The sequence below is a fragment of the Cynoglossus semilaevis genome, chromosome 10 (assembly GCF_000523025.1).
Source record: "Cynoglossus semilaevis isolate Cse_v1.0 chromosome 10, Cse_v1.0, whole genome shotgun sequence".
Classification (NCBI taxonomy): Eukaryota; Metazoa; Chordata; class Actinopteri; order Pleuronectiformes; family Cynoglossidae; genus Cynoglossus; species Cynoglossus semilaevis.
This window is the reverse complement of record NC_024316.1, coordinates 13374326-13392672: the sequence shown is the minus strand read 5'-3', so window position 1 is coordinate 13392672 and position 18347 is coordinate 13374326. Positions and strand designations below refer to the sequence as shown.

Below are 18347 nucleotides of genomic sequence, written 5' to 3'. Positions count from 1 at the left end.
ACCACATTTCGTCAGATCATTTCCATCACTGTGGTCTCTTTGGACTTGTTTGTCGATTAGTTTCTGTTGCATCAGCCTCATGTTTGGTTTTTTTTAAACGCACTTGTAGTAAACTTGTGATTCTTGGCCGCATTGATGTCAAGTTCAGGCTGTGAGCAAAAAAACCGTACAATTTGATTGAAATGACTGGTCGTAGGTAGAGAGTTGACAGTTCATTTCTGTATTTGAGATCATCACAAAGACAGGATGCGTTTAGGTTCGATGACAGCTGCGGAAACGTCAACAGTGGATTTGTGTAAACATTTAAAGTTCCTCCTTTAATAATCCACCTTAAAATAAGAGCTAAAAACCACAACACTGTGTCTGGAGAAGGATTTATTTATTTTTTTGTGTTTGGTTTTATTCTGTAATTATCAGTTGGTTGGGTTTTTTTAGGGCGTGGTACCCAGCCATATTTGCGGATGTCTCAGTGCAGTTTTTTTTTAGGGCGTGGTACTCAGCCATATTTGCGGATGTCTCAGTGCATTGTGCATTTTGAAACGCTCCTAAATATTTTATGTGAAGGCGGTGGAGGATAATGATGCATTTGCTGTCACTGTAATAAAAATGTATAAGTTGTTCGTGTGGAGAAAAACGTCACTTTGGTTTCTTGATTTTCTAAATATTTTAATTTCTTATTTTGAATTTTGTCAATGTCAGAAAACTATTTAGTGTGTATTCGTTCGAACAGAAATACTCTTTATGAGTTGCATCTTCATCAAATAGTGTTTTTTTTTAATTCAACAATCTCAACTGTAGTTTCTGAAACTTTAATGAAACTTTCTAACGAGGCTTTCAGTGGAGCCCAGCCTTTAGCGGACTTTTAGTAATGACGTGAAATGTAAACAATAAATAAATAAATAGATTAAAGTATAGTAAGGCAGTGCAGTTTAATTTCATTCATTTATTTTTCAAAAAATGACAAGATTTCACAGGATCTGAAGGTTCCTAGAAAACACGTTCGTTTGGAAAGACTTGCAAAAGAAGGCGCAAAAGAACTGTTAAATTCCTGATGCTTGAAATCAACAGAGGCTAAAAGGCCTGTGTGCAGATCTTCGCACACAGCTAACATTTAGGACCAAAGCAACAGCCAGTTTACATGTATACTCTAGTGTGAAGTTCATTCTTGTCTGTCTAGACTCTGATTACGACCCTGTTTGTCTGCGTTTTTTTTTTTTACCTTGACCTTGGACTTCCGTGCAGCTGCCGTTTGGATGAGCCTTTCGTAGTTGTAATTTACTTGAGACAAAAGAGCCATGGCCTCTGTCCGGGGGAAGGACTGGGCTCTGCACTTCCTCCTCAGTGCACCAGTGCACCACGGCGGCCTGCAGTACTGTCAGCAGTGCAAGAAATGTTGATAAACTAGGCACCGTCCGTGGGGCAGCTTGTATCCTGCTTTATGGGTGACTCACGGGACAGGCATCACAAAAAGCCTGTTTTGTGGCCATTTAGTGGAGCAGCTTCCTGTGCAGTGCTGCGAATTAAATACACATAAAAGTTTTAAATAATAACCCAAAACAAACAAAAAAAACTCCTTATTTCTCACCAGAACATAGAAGAAGGGGATTTGCGCCACTGGCTCTGTGACTACAATACTCTGAAAACTATGCAGCTTTTGAGATTTTTTTTCCCTTTTTTCTTTTTTTGAAATCTGAAGGAAGAAGAGAGCTGAGTCAGGGGAACACACGTTAGCGAGGGGAAAGTTTTCGCATTTGTTCCAATCGTTGTTTTTTTTTTTTAAATAAACGCCTGCAGTGTATTTGAATTCAGGAGCTCAGATCGTTCTGTTTGTGATTTTAAACTCACAGCCATCACTGTGCACTTGTACGGTGGCCAGTGACGAGCTCTCAGTGAAACTTCAGCTCCATATAAGGTCGTTAATGCTCCTTTAAACCGCCGTTTATCGTTTAAACCCCCTTTTTGGACCGAGCTGGGATTATAATCCCGCTGGTCATCACGTCAACACCGTGTGCGGATTTTGTCACCCATTATATATAAATAAACACGTTAAAATATAACATGCATTTGTAAAATATGACAGTGTCTTACCTGTAGTTGTCTTTACGGCTCCTCGTCGAAGACATTTAAAAATGACAACGTTTAACTGACATAATGCAAAACTCTCTTCTTTCAACGCACGCACACACGTAAACGAATACAAGAAATATCAATATATATTTTTCTTAAACCTGACTGTGTGCAGGAAATTAAATCTTAAATTTAAAATTTTCTGTCAAATATTTTTTGCAGCTATAATGCGCAAATTGTGTCCCTGACTATTTTAACCCAGGGCAGGGGAACTTCACCCTCCTCAATATTTTTATATTCTGCTGAAACGTGAAGTGCCACTGCCAGGTTTGGTCACATGTGATGTTACCTCAGGAGGTTAATATGACCCTGTACAAGTTATATACGATTTAAAGGAAATGCCTTCCTCTTAAAAAGTGCTCTTGGACTCTGGGAAAACCTCACGGATGCGTGTTTGCTTTGACAAGAGTGTGTTCTAGTTTGTGTGTTGTTTCATGGTGTTCACTAAAATTGACCGCAGCCCTGGGATGGAAGATTAAATCACAGTTCGTTTGTTATAACTTTTATTAATCAAACAGTATTGCTGATGAGTCACATTGCTCCCCTGAAGCAGTAAAACTCCGGTCACAGCCGGTCCAAAAACTCTCCAACTCTCTTCAACAATGTCAGAGAATATTTACCCAGTGTTAGTTTGGCAGTTTGTTTGCTGTGTGGACTTTATTTTCCGTGGACTGTGACATGTTTAATGTGCGAGCATTTTCTCTCAGAGTCGGAGTCGGCCAAATTTCACAGGCTGTTTTGGTTTGTCCCAGTCCTGAAAGTATCCCTTTAAGGCTGCGGCTCTGCCATCTTTGAGCCAATGAAATGAGCCGTTCTTCTGCAGAAAAAAAGCTGACATGTGATGCAGTGGCTCTTTAAAGGGCTGCTCAGCTTCGAGCTCCCAAACCCAATCTCATAGGACTCGTTAGCGAATCACGTGCCGGATTCTTAATGAAGTGGACGCGCGAGGGGTCCGCCGTGCGCATGCGCCTGGTGTAAAATGTAGTTGGAAATGAGGTGTCCGTCTTGGAGTAGTCGACTTTTAAAAAGCATCGGCAACCCCTGATATGACGACTTCGCTGGTTCTGCATCCACGTTGGACGAACACCTTGATGTACGTTTATGAAAAAAGCCCGAATGACAACAACCAGAATACAAACCAAACAATGGAGGGACTGAGCAGCAATTGCCCTGCGACCCACTGCAGGGACCTAATGTCGCACCCCGCGTTAGGACGACATTCTGGCACCATAGCGTCCCACCAGGGCTCCGTCTACTCGGATATATCTTCTCCAGACGCCGGCCGTCAGTGTCCCGCTCCGCAAACGTCATCCAGCGCATCTTTGAGCTACGGTTACCCCTTTGGAAACCCGTATTACGGCTGTCGACTCTCTCATTCGCACAACGTGAACTTGCAGCAGAAGCCATGCTCATACCACCCTGCAGACAAATACGCCGAGCCCAGCACAGCGCTGCCCACGGAGGAACTGTCGACCAGGGCTAAAGAGTTCGCCTTCTACCCGAGTTTCGCCAGCTCCTATCAGGCTGTCCCCGGATATCTCGACGTGTCGGTGGTGCCTAGTATCAGTGGCCACCCCGAACCGCGGCACGACGCCCTGATCCCCATGGAGGGCTACCAGCACTGGGCTCTCTCCAATGGCTGGGATGGGCAGGTGTACTGCTCCAAAGAGCAAACACAGTCCAGTCATCTGTGGAAGTCACCTTTTCCAGGTAAGAACCTTTTTTTTTTTTTTTTTTCCCAAATTTGTTTTGTATATTTATATATATTTTTAAAGCCTCATCACAGCTTCAATCAATGCAGGATTTAGAAAACTTAACTCTTATCTAGTTTGGTTGTTATAAGCAGGTTATTAAATGTGATTATTTTTCACTTTGGTGCCAAAAGTCAACTTAGCAAAGAGTTCGAGGAGACGTCAAATGTGCTGAATAAGTTTCCCTGCTGCGTTTTACATTAAAACGTCCTTCAGTGACAGCGTCACACCCTGCTGTTAAACATTAAACTGATATTCAGCGTGTGCATGAAAGTGTGCGTGAAAAAAAAACATTCATTTTAAGTCAGAGAGTTTGGGAGTCGTTTCAGCTGCACGGCCTCTTAATGGTTAATATAAGTTCAGGAGAGGAGCCTATAAGCTGTCGGAAGTTATCTGCAGTTTTTTCCCTCCCTCTCTCTCCCCCTCTTTCTCTCTCTCTCCTCTGTACTCATATGAGTCTCAGTCACGCAAAATGGAACGGGTCCCATGTGCAAACCTTTGCCCTCTCCATGAGAATACTGTTGCTCAGCGTGTTTACAGCGGGGCCTCGGTCGTGTCCACCGTGTACTTGTGTCCATCATCTACATTACTGAGATACCTCGGCATCGTGTTACTCAAATCCTGTTCACATATCAGTGCAGTGATCCTTAATCCAGGATCATGCTGCACTGTACTCCCTGTCACGTGTGTGTGTTACCTGATTATGGCCACGGCGGTTGACAGCGTGTTTAGCACCACTGACCACAGAGGTCTGTAACCTTTGTGCAATCTGTAAGGATTTTTTTTTTTTTTTTTGAGATACCAATGTTCAGACCTCGACTGAACTCCCCCAACACAACACCCGCCCACCCGTTATATTGAAAATACACATGCAGGCCACGCAAGCACGGGCACGCTGTCAAGGCGCGCACACACATGCGCAAAAACATTAGCGCGCATCGTCCGCCTCCCCCAGTCCCAAACCCAGCTGTCATCAGTAATATGCCCTGTGTACAAAACCCAAACTGCACAAACAGTGAAGGCCTTTACGTCCTATAGTCTGTTAGCAGCAGCGTGGGTGTCAGAATCATCACTATGGAGAGTATGTGGAGTGTGATGTTGGAATATTCAATTACCTGAGAATAGAGAGACCATCACGAGGTTTGCAGAAAATTCTCCCAAGCCCAGACTGTAAAATTACACAGGGGTGAAAAGCTCCATTGCTCAGAGCTCACCACCATTTGTTTAGGTATTGCTTTACTTGTCCTGTCATGTTTCCCTCCAGCTCCAGCCTTGGCAGAAGGCTGCAGTCCCACCACTTTGCTTACCTGAGCAAATAGGCTGAGAAGGCCAGTGTCCAAAAAAAAAAAAAAAAAAAATAGAAGAAGTTTTTTCCAAAGTTAGAGAGAGAGAGAGAGAGAGAGAGAAAACACAGTGGAAAAAATGTCCTTAAAAGCAGCAAATCTTGTACCAGACTGAGAAATCTGTGTTTTTTCTGTCACTTATGATTATTTAAAATTAAAAACCAGTGCTTAGTTACTGACAGGTTATTATAATTGTCATAATTATTGTTGAGAGGAGAAATATATTTTTTCGTCCTTCAGACACGTTTACATATTAGAACGTTATAATCTCATTTAAATTAAAAATATCCCAGATTTTTTAAGTAATATTGTCGCGATTTGCGGTAAAGGCAACAAGCGAGTTTTTACAAACAGTGACCATTGAAAATGAACCGTATTTGTGCGAAAACTGACGCTGATAATTTAGGCGCGTCTTTGGAACGTGTTTACTTTATGCTATGTTTTTAATAATTCGTCAGGTGCAGTTCACCTGAAATCCTGACTGTAGCAGCATTTCTCACACACACACACACACACACATACACAGGCTGCTGTACCACTGATTTTGTGTAACTTGCTGTGTGTGTGTATGTGTGTATGAATCCGTCCAGTCAATGACATGTCGGTTGTATTTGCTTCATCCTCCTGCAGATGTAGTTCCTCTGCAGCCCGAGGTCAGCAGCTACCGCCGTGGACGCAAAAAACGGGTCCCTTACACGAAGATCCAGCTGAAGGAGCTGGAGAAGGAGTATGCAGCCAGCAAGTTCATCACCAAAGACAAGAGAAGGCGCATCTCCGCCGCCACCAACCTCTCAGAGCGTCAAGTCACCATCTGGTTCCAGAACCGGCGGGTGAAGGAGAAGAAATTCGTCAGTAAATCCAAGAGCAGTCACATGCACACCACTTGATGAGATCAGCGACCTTCCAACTGCAGCCCATGTCTCCTAGAACATCATACGCCATATTCTTACCTCCTACATCCAAAGTCGTGGCCGAAGAACATTTTTGGCTTGATGTTTTTTTTTAAATCTTTTCCTTTTGTAATTTAACTTCCATCTTTTCATCGACCACGTCACCGCCGCCCTCTGTTTTCAAGTTAGAGATGATGCTCTAAAAGAAAAACTGTGAAAATATTGAAAACACCCTTCACATTTGTTTTATATGAATGTACATATATAAATATATAATATTTAAAATATCTGTATTTCAAAGACAAGTATTGCGTGTTTTTTTTCTTTCTTCCTCTTTTTATTTTGCAAACCAAATCACTTAAGAACTGATGTTTATAAGACTTGCAACTAGCAGATGAAAAACAAACACGACGGCTCGCTCGGTGTCATTTTAAAGAATATTATTCGCCTCAACCATGGACAAGAAATATGGCGGCGCAATGATACGATGAACACTTGACCGAAAGTTTGACAAAGAGAGAGAGTGAGATTGAATTCTGTCCATTAAAAAAATCCCTCTGTATCATAAGTTCTAATTCCTCTGTGTGGAGTCTATTCTTTTAAGCCTGGGATTAAACAAGGCTGCTACGTTGTTAATCTGTATAGTGCAATGCCTCTATTATTTAATTCATATTATCTAGTATGGCAGAACTGTAATCAGGAAATAGCATCATTATATTTTCTTTTGTTTGTTTGTTTTTTGTCCTTTACCAGTGAAGGATTCTGTCATGCAACTGGAATGATTGTAAACCATTAAAAGTCAGTGAATATTACACAGAAATGCACAATGGTTTGGGTTCCGTTCTGTCTTTGATAGTGTAGCATTGGAGCATTGAACGCACGCCGTGTACGAAGCTTGTCATTTTTACTTATACGTGCAGTATGTGAACTGTATTGTGCTGTTGAATTGCGTACTGGTACCGTGTTTCATAAATAAATGATTATTATGAAAATGCTCACATATCCCAGTCAATCAGACCTCTCCGCATTTCCGTTCGGTTCCAATTACACTGCTGGGTATTAAAGGGCAGGACAGCTCCATGCGCCCCGGGCCGCCTCCAGTCTGGAGCATCAGCAGCGACATTTTATGTTGATTAAGATCAATTGAGGATCCGGGAGTTTTTAATGGCAACAGGGGGATGACGCGGTCATTACGCGTGTTCATTGAGCAGCGAGGCGCATTCAGTGACACTCGCGAGCATGAATCATGATGTTTGGCCTTATCTCTGTCTCTATGTAGGAGTGAGAGCAACTGATTTGGGTATAGGGTGTGTGTGTGTCGGTGTATGTGTGTGTGTCGGTGTATGTGTGTGTGTCGGTGTATGTGTGTGTGTCGGTGTATGTGTGTGTGTCGGTGTATGTGTGTGTGTCGGTGTATGTGTGTGTGTCGGTGTATGTGTGTGTGTCGGTGTATGTGTGTGTGTCGGTGTATGTGTGTGTGTCGGTGCCGTCCACTCTTCTTCTTCTACTCAAACCAAATGCACTGCATTTTTAATCAACCCTAATGCCAGAGACGTATCACCTGTCACTTGGCAGAAGTTTATTTGTCAGAATCACTGAATCACAAAGACGGTGGCAAAACACACAGACGCGTTGATCAGTTTTCACAAAAATCACTTTTGGCCTCACCACACTGATCAATATATATCGTCCGACAGGTAAAAAAAATAGTTCTGGTCGGATGATGTAAACAGTGCAGCTACAGAGAAAAGTGGGACGATTACAGGCAAATATATACTGCATATATTTATATATATTTCTCTCGCGACGCGTTTCCATATCCGACTGACTCTGTTTTCTGTTAGACATTAATAATATGTTTCTCGAATGAATAAGAATTCGTCCCAACGTGTTCAATCATGACGTTTTACAGCAGCGGGTGCGCATTTGCGGCTTTTGTTTTCGCAAACAACGAGCGCAAAAAGACAAAAGAAAATATGTATTTCTTTTCCAGTGACCTGAAAAGGAAAACAAATATGTTTTGCGATGAACGTATCAGTATCTGAACTTGTTTGTAGATTCATCCCATACTGTGCCACTGATGTACACTGAAAATAAATGCGCGTAATCAGAGAACGGCGTTAATGCGTCAACGTGAAGATGTACACGACAATCTGTAGGTTTCTTTTAGTCTTAAGTTTTTCGTACTCCGTACTGTGTATTGAACAATGTTTCTATCAAATACACAGAGTACTCTCTGTTCTAAATAAACAAATATAATGTGTGTGTTTTGCATTGACTTTGATTTAACAGCCAGTCTCTCCATCCCCGACACTAAAACACGTTCATAGTTCTGCCTAAATGTTTACATAACTTTTATTCAACTAATTTAAACCTCAACACAGATTCATTTTCATGTCAGACTGTAATAAAAACACAGCCTTCGTGAGTTACTGATGGTTTTAAAGTTTCGTTATTTTAATTTAGGCCCAAAACACGTATTAATATTAATGTACAGCTAGTTTTAAAGTAGAAGTAACTGAAGAAAATATCATACCGACATATTCTGAATTCTACTTTTTTTTCTCCTCTAAGTTTTGCTTTATTTTTAAACTTTTCTCCAGTAGTTTGCTTTGCCGGATCACGTCACTTTTTCCACCCTCCACTCGGTCGGTTTTACTGGGAGGTTGATTAGAAACCAAGTCGTCTCATTCGAGGCGTTTTTGGTGGTCTGGGTCCTGGAACTTCAATCCCTGTTTTGTGGAGATTTGTGGGTCTCCTGATTTACCCTTGACCATGACTATGCAGTCACTTTGACCTTGACATCACAGCAGATTGTGAATAATAAACAGGGGGCTGGACACCGATGCTGGCGGTTTGTTTGTAGGCAAACAAGGTGTTATTTCCCTGTCTAGACGGCCGGACTTAATGACGTGCCATAAATACATAAAAAAGGGGAAGTGTAGCCATATCCTCTGACCTGCATTTTCTGACCATCTCCCTCAGCTTTGCACTGACATTTTGGCTCCATGTTCTTTTCTGTGTGTGTGTGTGTGTTTTACAGAAGTTCTTGTAAATTCACATGTCCCAGGCCATGCCTGTGCAACCACCAATGGGTTCGTGCACCCACCGCGAGGCTGGTGTTATTGACCACGCAGGACAGGTAGGACTTTTGACGTCTCACACCAACACAGCAGTAATCCGCAGCCAGCAGCCCCAGTGTCCACAGAGCGGGAGGGAATCATAACACGACGTCGCCCACAGTAGAACGATTAAAGGTAGGGCCATTTTCTTCCTTCGTAGCCAGGCAGCAGAGCTGCACGGAGTTTACTGTGTCACTCTGCTGCTGCTGCTGCTGCTAATGCTGCTGCTGCTGCTGCGTCTGAATCGCACTGGGAAGTTCATGTATTAAGCGAGTATTATACAATATGTAGTTTAGAGTAGGACGAGAACATGGAATTGTTAAGCTGGGAAAAAAAGGAAATCCATATTTATGACATGGATGTTTGTTTGTTTATTTTCACTGAAGTGGCAACAGTGGCACAGCTGCCAGGTAGAACTGAGACTGGGACAAAGTCAGAATTTACGATTAAACAAACACGTTAAATATGAAATTATATATTTTAAATGTATATATATATATATATATTAAAATAAAATATTTTTGTTAAAAAAAAACCCAACTGACCATAACAGACAAATGCGCGCTAGAAATGCTTATAAAATAGCCAGTAGCTAAAAACATCTAAAAGAAATAGAACAGTAATAGTGCGTACTTTAAAACAAAATATACACAGTATATATGTACATTTATAAACTCTGTGTGAAATATATTTTTATACATAAAGTATATGCATTGCGTAATTTATACGTATATACAAATGAATATATATATATATATTTAAAAAATAAACTCAATGTATGGATGTATAGAGTGTATATGAAGTATATTTACATACACACCAGGTGTATACTTTATATATACCTGCACATATATGCATATATACCTATTTTATATACATATATAAACTTTAAAACAAAGATGAACAATTATATATACATGTATAATGTTTATATGAAGTAAATATAAGTAAATATAAAACATATACATACATATACTTTATGTATATTGGACACACATACATACATATCTAGCTGTATAACCTATATAAACTTTAAAACAACATATTCAAAGCAAATATATATAAATGTATAAAGTTTAGTGTAAAGTATATATTTGGTATGTTTTAAAGTAAAGTGTATTAATATATCAGTATGTTCAAACTTTATATACACATATATGAATACATATTTACTAGTATGTACACACATAACTATTTAGAGTTTAGTGTAAATGTGTAAAGTATATGTGAAGCGACTTTATATTATTAAATATATATTCTTCGTACATACACATATACTCTGGACACATATATGTATATATATATATCTCTACTTGTATATACATAATACATACATACATAATACGTAGTACATAGTACACAGTATGTATGTACATTTATAAAGTGCGTATGTGTATTTATGTACATGTTATGTATTGATGGTATTTCAATACATATATACTTCACATATACTCTCTATATACTATACTATATTTATGGTATTTCAATACATATATGCTTCATATATACTCTCTATATACTATACTATATTATATAAATATAGTTCAATATGTGGTAACTTACATGTATATATTATATGTATGTTTTGCTTTATTGCCCAATAAGGGGTTCATTCATTCATTAGGAAAACCATTATTTATTTATAAAGTATAGTAACAGTCGAAGAAATATATATATTAGAGATTTAATATATTTGTATTTCACCAGACCAGTTTAACTTATTGCTCAGCTTCTCTTTACGAAATAACCAATTTATAAATCAGTCTGGATGAGAAATGCATTCCCAGCATGAATTAAAGCAGAAATAATAAAGGACTCAAATTGCCATATTTTATGTAGACGTAAAATAAAATAAAAACTTGAAAGTGCATGAGTCCATACTTCTGCAGTACACGCCGTTTCCTGAAGGTTAATTTTTTACTGGCTAAACTTGTCACCTAATCAAACAGACGGCACACCCGCGTTTAACGTTTGCTCTGCCGAACACTGGACGACCTGGACTAACCTCAGTGCCCGGTACCAACTCCTGGTTAGACCAGAACCACCGCTTACATGTGGAGTTAAAGTGTGAAGGCCCTCTGAGCGGAGGAAACTCTGAAAACTGAGCTGCTATGGTTTCCAATCAGGAAATGTGGAGTGAAAAAAAAAAAAGAAAAAGAAAAAAAGTGGGTTTTGGCATTGGTGCAGTGTGTGTGCGTCACAGCTGCAGGCCGCTGTTCTGCTCATGAGACAGGGGGCTGATAACCTCTGCTGGTGACCAGAGGAAAATATCAGGAAGTGCTGCAGCACTGCTATTTGTTAAAGGCCATTTTAGCCTCTGCCACATTCCCAACAGTTGTACTCTCTGAGCTCGGGTTAGTTCAAAATCCCTGCTGTTTTTTGTGGCACCGATATGAGAATCTTTTTTTATTTTTTAAAAAAAATACAAGTTGTATAAGTTGGATCAAACTTTGGCTCCAGCTCCAGGCCTGCTGTCAGCGGATATGCAGCGAATACAGATGTTGCACCTAAAAAGTCAGACTCGTTCCAGACATTTGCGTGTGTTATGTCGGTGCTGTGCTGCTTACATTACAATGGAATGACTGTACAGTGCTGTGATTTAATGCTGCTGATTGGTCGCTGCAGTAGCATCTGACGAATGACATGCGGCTGCAGTAAAACGACAGAAACGTTACCAAAAGTTGTTCTTCCACTTGTGGTTTGTTGCATTGATATTTGTTTGTTTGTTTATATTGTCTTGCAATGCCTTATAAGCTCTATATTCTAGATTTTAATTACGAGAAATAAAAGAGAAACAGACGCGCGGTGTTTTTAAGGTGTGTAAAATATTATTTAAATATTTTTAAAGGCGGTATAAACTTTGTGAATCAGCTTTGAGTTGATCATCAAAAATTCAATAATAATTTTATTTTCTTTATGATCAAGTAAATAAAAAATACAGATTATTAAGTTATATTCTAGTGTGTTGATAACACGCGCGCACACACACATCCACACACACACACTCATAAAAATATGTTTATTATCAATATTATTCCTTTTTTTCATTTAATTTTTTCCCAAAATATTTTCGTCATGTTGCCGAAATGCTGTGCTTCACTTTTCGCTGTTTTCTTCAAAGTGACGGTCAAGTTCAAACGTTTGCGTCCGTGACGTAAAAAAAAAAAACCTTCTCCAATAAATGGCGGTTTTTAACGTGTTTATTTCCCAAAAAAGACTTATGGAAAAGGAATGACTATAATTGTGTATCATCTGTATGTATTTTTATTTCAGATATTTGAACATATATAAAACAAATATATATCTGAAAGAGATTCAGCCTAAATGTATTCAATACATTTGCATATAATGATTTTCATTTGGTCCTGTGTGGTAAAAAGTGCGGATAAGACCGAAAATAATATATAAATACATTAAATATATATGTGTGTTTCTATCTGTTTGTAGCTAAGACACATAGAGTCAATATAGTATATATTTATTGATATATAGAGAAAAGAAAACGGAGAGTATAAAGGCGTATATGTTATATAATTATTTCATACATATATATATATATTAATGACTGAACACGCTGGTTGTACATATATATGTATACATAATATATATATAATATGGAGTACGACATAGTATTGTGCGTATTAGGTATTTATGCAATGCATTTGCAGAACTTTTTTTTTCATTTTATTTGTAATAGTGCGCATACGACTCAACACTACACATGTATTTATTTATGTATGTATACATGTATGTATCTACGTATTAAATGCGAATATACACTGTGTGCGGTGTTACATTGTGTGCGTATATATTAACGTACACACAATATATACAATATACACAATATACAACTATGCTCATGTTGCTACTAAATACATTTTGACTGTGATTTGTAACATTCAAATTCAAAGTCACAACAATCTGTTGTTAATAACGTATTACACGCAAATATAATTGTATTTTGTGTGTATACTGTTTCTGTATATATTCAAACATTAGCACAACGCAGTCTGTAAACAAAATGATCAAAGTAGAGTCTTTATGTTTGTTTATGTGATTATAAGTATATTTATATATATGTATTTATTGTGCTTCTAATATAATCAAAAAACCCTCATATACACAAATACCAAAACACTGTATACAAAACAACATAGATTGCTTAAGTCCAATGGGAAATTTGCACTGAAACCCAATGGCAGATATATTTACTATGAATGTATTTGTGGATGTATTTCTTATTCCTTTTGTTTTTGGACACATATATTTCATATGTGTTCCGTTTTCCACGTACGTGAAGGCGTGCGTGCGTCTCAAAGACAGAACTAGTTTTATTTGGAGGTTATAATTCCTGTGTTCGTCGTAGTCACTCACAGTAGGTGTTGTGTGTTGTTGTAAACTGACAGCAGCCAATCCTTTCATGGAAACTACCACTGTTGTGGCTTCCTTTGGTGTGTGTGTGTGTGTGTGTATGTGTGTGTGTGTGTTTTCGCGAAGGCAGCTTTAAGAGGTCTGCACAGCCAGGCTATAACTGTGGCAACCTGCCTGCAGGGAATCAAAGAGAGAAAAGAGAAGAAAAGGCTTTTGTTAAGAATATTGCCCTGTCTGGACAGGAGCAAAGGAATCCAGGAGGGTAATTTCAATATGGAGCAGACAGTGTACTCGACAGTGACCTTGACAGTGCTATATATCTGTGCATGCTCCATTGACAAAGTTTCGTCTTTTAAAGGCAGATGTGGCCAAATCAGAGCAGACGCAGGGTCCGTAGCTGAGCTCGGTCACACATGACATCATCCCCGGAGCTGGAGATGCACTGAACAGGCGAGCAGTTGTTTGAATGTGAAATGCGGATCTGTGTGAGCGGTGGATCGGAGGCGTGGAGAGAACGAGGCAAAGGAGGCGCAACACATGGCCTCCTTTCTCCCGAGGTAAAGAGGCGACTTCAGCCCTGCACCGTGTACACTCTGCCACTTGATGCTAACATGTAATAATAACAACACCATAGAGCCGGGCTGTGATATCACGACGTCCCCAGACGATACTAGACGATACTACACGATACTAGGCGATACTAGACGATACTAGGCAGACGTTGTGTCGCACTGCGAGAGTGACTCGACTATAGATGCAGGAATTTGCAGTGACAGGAGAGAGAAAGTGAGTCCAGAGGACAAAAGTGAAGCCGCAAATTGATCCCAGAGAGCTGTCCCACTTCAAACATTTGATTTTTTTTTGCTCCTCTCTATTTAAAGCCACGCCGAGGCCCGCAGCCTGTGGCTCAGATGGGATGTACGGTCACAAGTGACGGATACTGCTATCAAATATCGTCCGACTTGCACACTCTTTCCAAACCAATGCTTAACTGAGTGCTCGTGTTCTCACATAACACTTGCTCGGCAATATTTGGTGCACATAACCAAAGGCTTCCACGCACGCACGCATACGAGCTGCTGCAATTTAGAGCACGGCCCTTAATCCACAGCTAGTTATCAGTTCATTAAGTTCAACTTTTCATCCTCTGTCCCTGATCCAGTAGATCTTAGATTTCCTCAGCAATGTCACAGATGATACAGACACAGATATATTTTCTTTAATCAGGGTTAACTGACGCAGCTCCTCATATACATACATGCATTATATGTATATAAATATATATTATTAAAATAGACTGGTTTCCCCCTGTTTGAGGCTGCTCTATTCCAAACTATTATAAATAATTTATATTATTTTTTGTTTCTATTTTTTGTGGTTGAAACTTTCTTAAACTGAGTTCAATATCAAGTTCAACGTGACTCAGTGTCTGAACTTGAGTAGATTGACGTCCTTATGCGAGCTTCACGGCTTCATTTCTGTTGTCCTTCGTCCAATTCCGTGTCATTGCTGAGTCCCAACTATTTGCCCTTGGTGTAGTCAGACTTTTTTTTTACGTGCCATCGTTTTGGAGACTTCTGCAGCTCGCCTCCTCTGCAGAGGTTTCGCGATCCATAAATTGATTTTTGTCTTTCTCGTGTGCGTCCGACATTGCATAGGGCGGTGGTAAAATTTTGAATTTATAAAGATGTAAAGTGCAGTTGCAAAATTTGTTGCTGGACTGATTAGAATGTGGGAAGCCATAAATGTTTGGAAAGATTTCCTGGGTGCATTTTGCAATTAATGAGTCGCCTGTGGGCCGCGACAGGAATGCAAAAAAATAAAATAAAAAAAATTAAAATAGTGTAGGTCAGTCCTGAGGGTGAGCAGGGTCGGCGGCCAGTTTGATGAGCAGTGACCACATTAGACATTCTTGTTGCGATTCTTGGCAGAACGCCTAAATAGCGGTTTTCTGCAGGAGACACTGCTGGAGTCCCATGAAAAAGTCCCGTCCTCTCAGACGGAAGGCCTGTCTCTGTCCCCCGCACCATTTCTTTTCAGGTGTCCTCAAACCTACACCTACAAATCTACTAATTTGCGAGATATAAAGCAGAGAGGCTGTGGGTTGATTGAATCACTAAAGTGCCCTCTGATATCTTGTAAAATTTATATAAAAGAATTGTGAGAGGTAACAATCCCAGCAGAGTTTTGCTGCGGACCTTTATTGGACGGATCTGTTAAAGTTGTTCATGTGAGGTGTGTTAGAGAATATTATGTGAAATATACGCTCTTAAAGTAACCTTGTAGAATATCGTGGTCTTTTTACAGAGTCACTGGTTTCAACCTGCTGACCCCGTTACTGTAAATGTGTGGGGCGAGCGCTGCAATGAGCATCAGTCTTTTCCTAAAACAAGCCTGTAAAGCTGGGGGACATCATGGCTTTATATGACGTGGGATTCGAACCATAATTTGTTCGAAAACAAGATGTCCATATGTCCTGTGTCCTACGAGAAAATAGTTTTTCTAAGAAAGGCTATTTAAAAAAAAACTTTTGCCAGCTTATAAAGATATATAACGAGACCATGGACAGTTCCATGAGTGTAAAAGCAGAAGCAGCCGGAGCTCCTTTTCTCTCTGACTCTGAGTAAAGAAAAAAAAACGAGATTCTAGAATTTTAATAAAATAGTTTATGGTATTTTTAAAAAGCGTATAAACCTCTGTAATACAGAAGTTAATGTTTTGTTTTGTTTTGTCTGAGATTGACCAAGTGGGTGGTACCATGTGTAACACAAGTTAGTCTGAGCACGTGGTCTCGGGATGACCAATCAGGCGCCCCTCCAGGTTTAACTATGTTAAATGTCAGATTGCAATAAACTAGAAGCTGTTGGTCGGGCCCGCGGAAATGGGCGAGCATAATCTCCTTAATCCAGGGTTTGTGGGACCTTTGGTTAACATCCACACTGGAGACACGTTTTACTTTCCGAATTTTAGAGCCTCAGGGGGACAACTGGCGGGGCTACCGTCTCTCTCCTACCCGAGAAGGGACAATGTTTGCTCCCTCCCGTGGAATCCTTCGGAGCCGTGCAATGGATACTCTCAGTCCTACTTTAGCAGCCCCGTGTCTATCAACCCTCCGTTCAACCGGTCGTGTGAAATCAGCAGACCAGACGAGGGTAAATGTTACTACAACAACAGCGGCAGCGGCAACAGAGAGACCTGTTCAGGTGGCGGCAGCCTCAAACGGGAGGATAGGGCGAGAGACACATCATCCCTAACATCTGAGCACGGGATGCACAGTGGGATTGGCAACACCGCTGCCTTTTCCAAATACGAGTATGGCAGCGAGCAGCTAACGCAAGACCCGCCATCCTGTCAGTCACTGGAGTCCGACTCCAGTTCATCTCTGCTCAACGAGGGCAGCAAGCCCTCATCCAGCGACACACAGACCCTGGTGTCACCGGGAAGCCATTCAGGCAACATAGCTGCAGGCGGAGGTTGGTGCTGTTCTGTTTACTCGCACTTGATTTTTTTTTTATTTGATGTTATTTAAAAAAAAAAAAGACTGAGTATCTCGTAATCCGCTCATTTTTTTTAAATATGACTGAGTATCTCGTAATCCGCTCATTTATCGGCTAATCTGCAAAAGCTGCGGCGTTCAAACCGTGTTCAGATCCCGTTGTGTTGATGCACAGTTTACAGCTCAGATTAGCCTGCAGGATACTTGCGTGGTGAGCAAACGCCGCTAGGGGCTGCCCTAAAATACTCCTACACCACGCCATGTGGCTGTGCAGAAATACAGATAAGCTGAACCACAGCACAGTGCATGTCAGTGTTCCCAGTGACCTCACGGTGCAGCAGTGTTTTTAAGCCCCTGTGATTCGGCCACTCTTCTGGCTGGATATCGTCGCTCTGTTGTTTCACTGTGTCTAGTCACACGTTCTTGCAGTAGATTTAAAGGGCAGAGCCGCTGTGCTGAACTCCAGCGAAGAGTGAGAGTTTTCCCTTTTAATGACTTGTAAAGGGAATTAATATCTGTCTCTGTGTGTGTGCGCCGTCATTTAATATGCTCCGAAACTCGCATATAAAGCAGGCTATGCGTAGCACGTCTTAATTATCACGTTAATGCTACTTTAACTGCAACAATAAACTTCCTGCAACACAAACAGCTGCATATGCTGAGTGTTACAGACCCTGAGAAACAGGGTCAGAATTTGCACACATTTCACGGAGAGGATTTTTTTTTGCAAATAATATTCACAGTAACAACAACAACAAAAACAGACAGATTTTAATGTCTGTGGATTTGTTTTAAGAAGAGACCGGGCAGCCCAGAGTGCAGAGACCAAAACAAATTCATTTCGGTTGCGTGTGAAGTCAAATGCAGCTCGTCAGGCGTTAGAGCGGCTTCAGTTTTTTTTTTTTAATAAAATCACCATCTGGGGTGTTTGACTAAAGACACTAACGTTCACTGGTGGAACACTTGTTACATTTCCACGTAGGCAGGTTTCCTGCCCGAGCCCAGCAGAGCCCACGTCAGTCTCTGTCTACAGCGTGTTGCTAGTTTAGATTTTTTTATTATTTATTTTCTGCTCGTGCTGCAGTGAAACGCTTTATTGCATGTTAAATCCACGGACGCCGGTGTAGACAGGCCTGTTCTGGACAACTGACGCCCCAGTGGGCTCCTCATAACCTTGGATGTGACCGTGATTTTGCTTCTGTGGTGACTAATCCGTGGTGTGTGCCCCTCCACCTCCAACACCCCCC

The 18347-nt window shown here is 40.5% G+C and overlaps 3 protein-coding genes across 3 annotated transcripts in view; all 3 read left to right on the top strand.

Annotated features, from left to right (window-relative positions):
- LOC103385114 (uncharacterized) overlaps positions 1 to 9654 on the top strand; it is a 59958-nt gene extending 50304 nt beyond the window's left edge. The window contains exon 4 of the mRNA XM_025059300.1: positions 9155 to 9654. Coding sequence (XP_024915068.1) covers positions 9155 to 9257 — 103 coding nt within the window. The 3' untranslated portion in view covers positions 9258 to 9654. The remainder of the gene's footprint in view (positions 1 to 9154) is intronic.
- hoxc13a (homeobox C13a) lies at positions 852 to 6338 on the top strand. Its single transcript, XM_008318897.3, has 2 exons — positions 852 to 3837; positions 5852 to 6338. Exons 1-2 carry the CDS (start codon positions 3174 to 3176, stop codon positions 6106 to 6108), a joined length of 921 nt encoding a protein of 306 aa, XP_008317119.1. The 5' UTR covers positions 852 to 3173; the 3' UTR covers positions 6109 to 6338.
- Positions 9655 to 16359: 6705 nt separating the features above from the next.
- hoxc12a (homeobox C12a) overlaps positions 16360 to 18347 on the top strand; it is a 22123-nt gene continuing 20135 nt past the window's right edge. Inside the window, exon 1 of the mRNA XM_008318900.3 lies at positions 16360 to 17077. Coding sequence (XP_008317122.1) covers positions 16486 to 17077 — 592 coding nt within the window. The 5' untranslated portion in view covers positions 16360 to 16485. The remainder of the gene's footprint in view (positions 17078 to 18347) is intronic.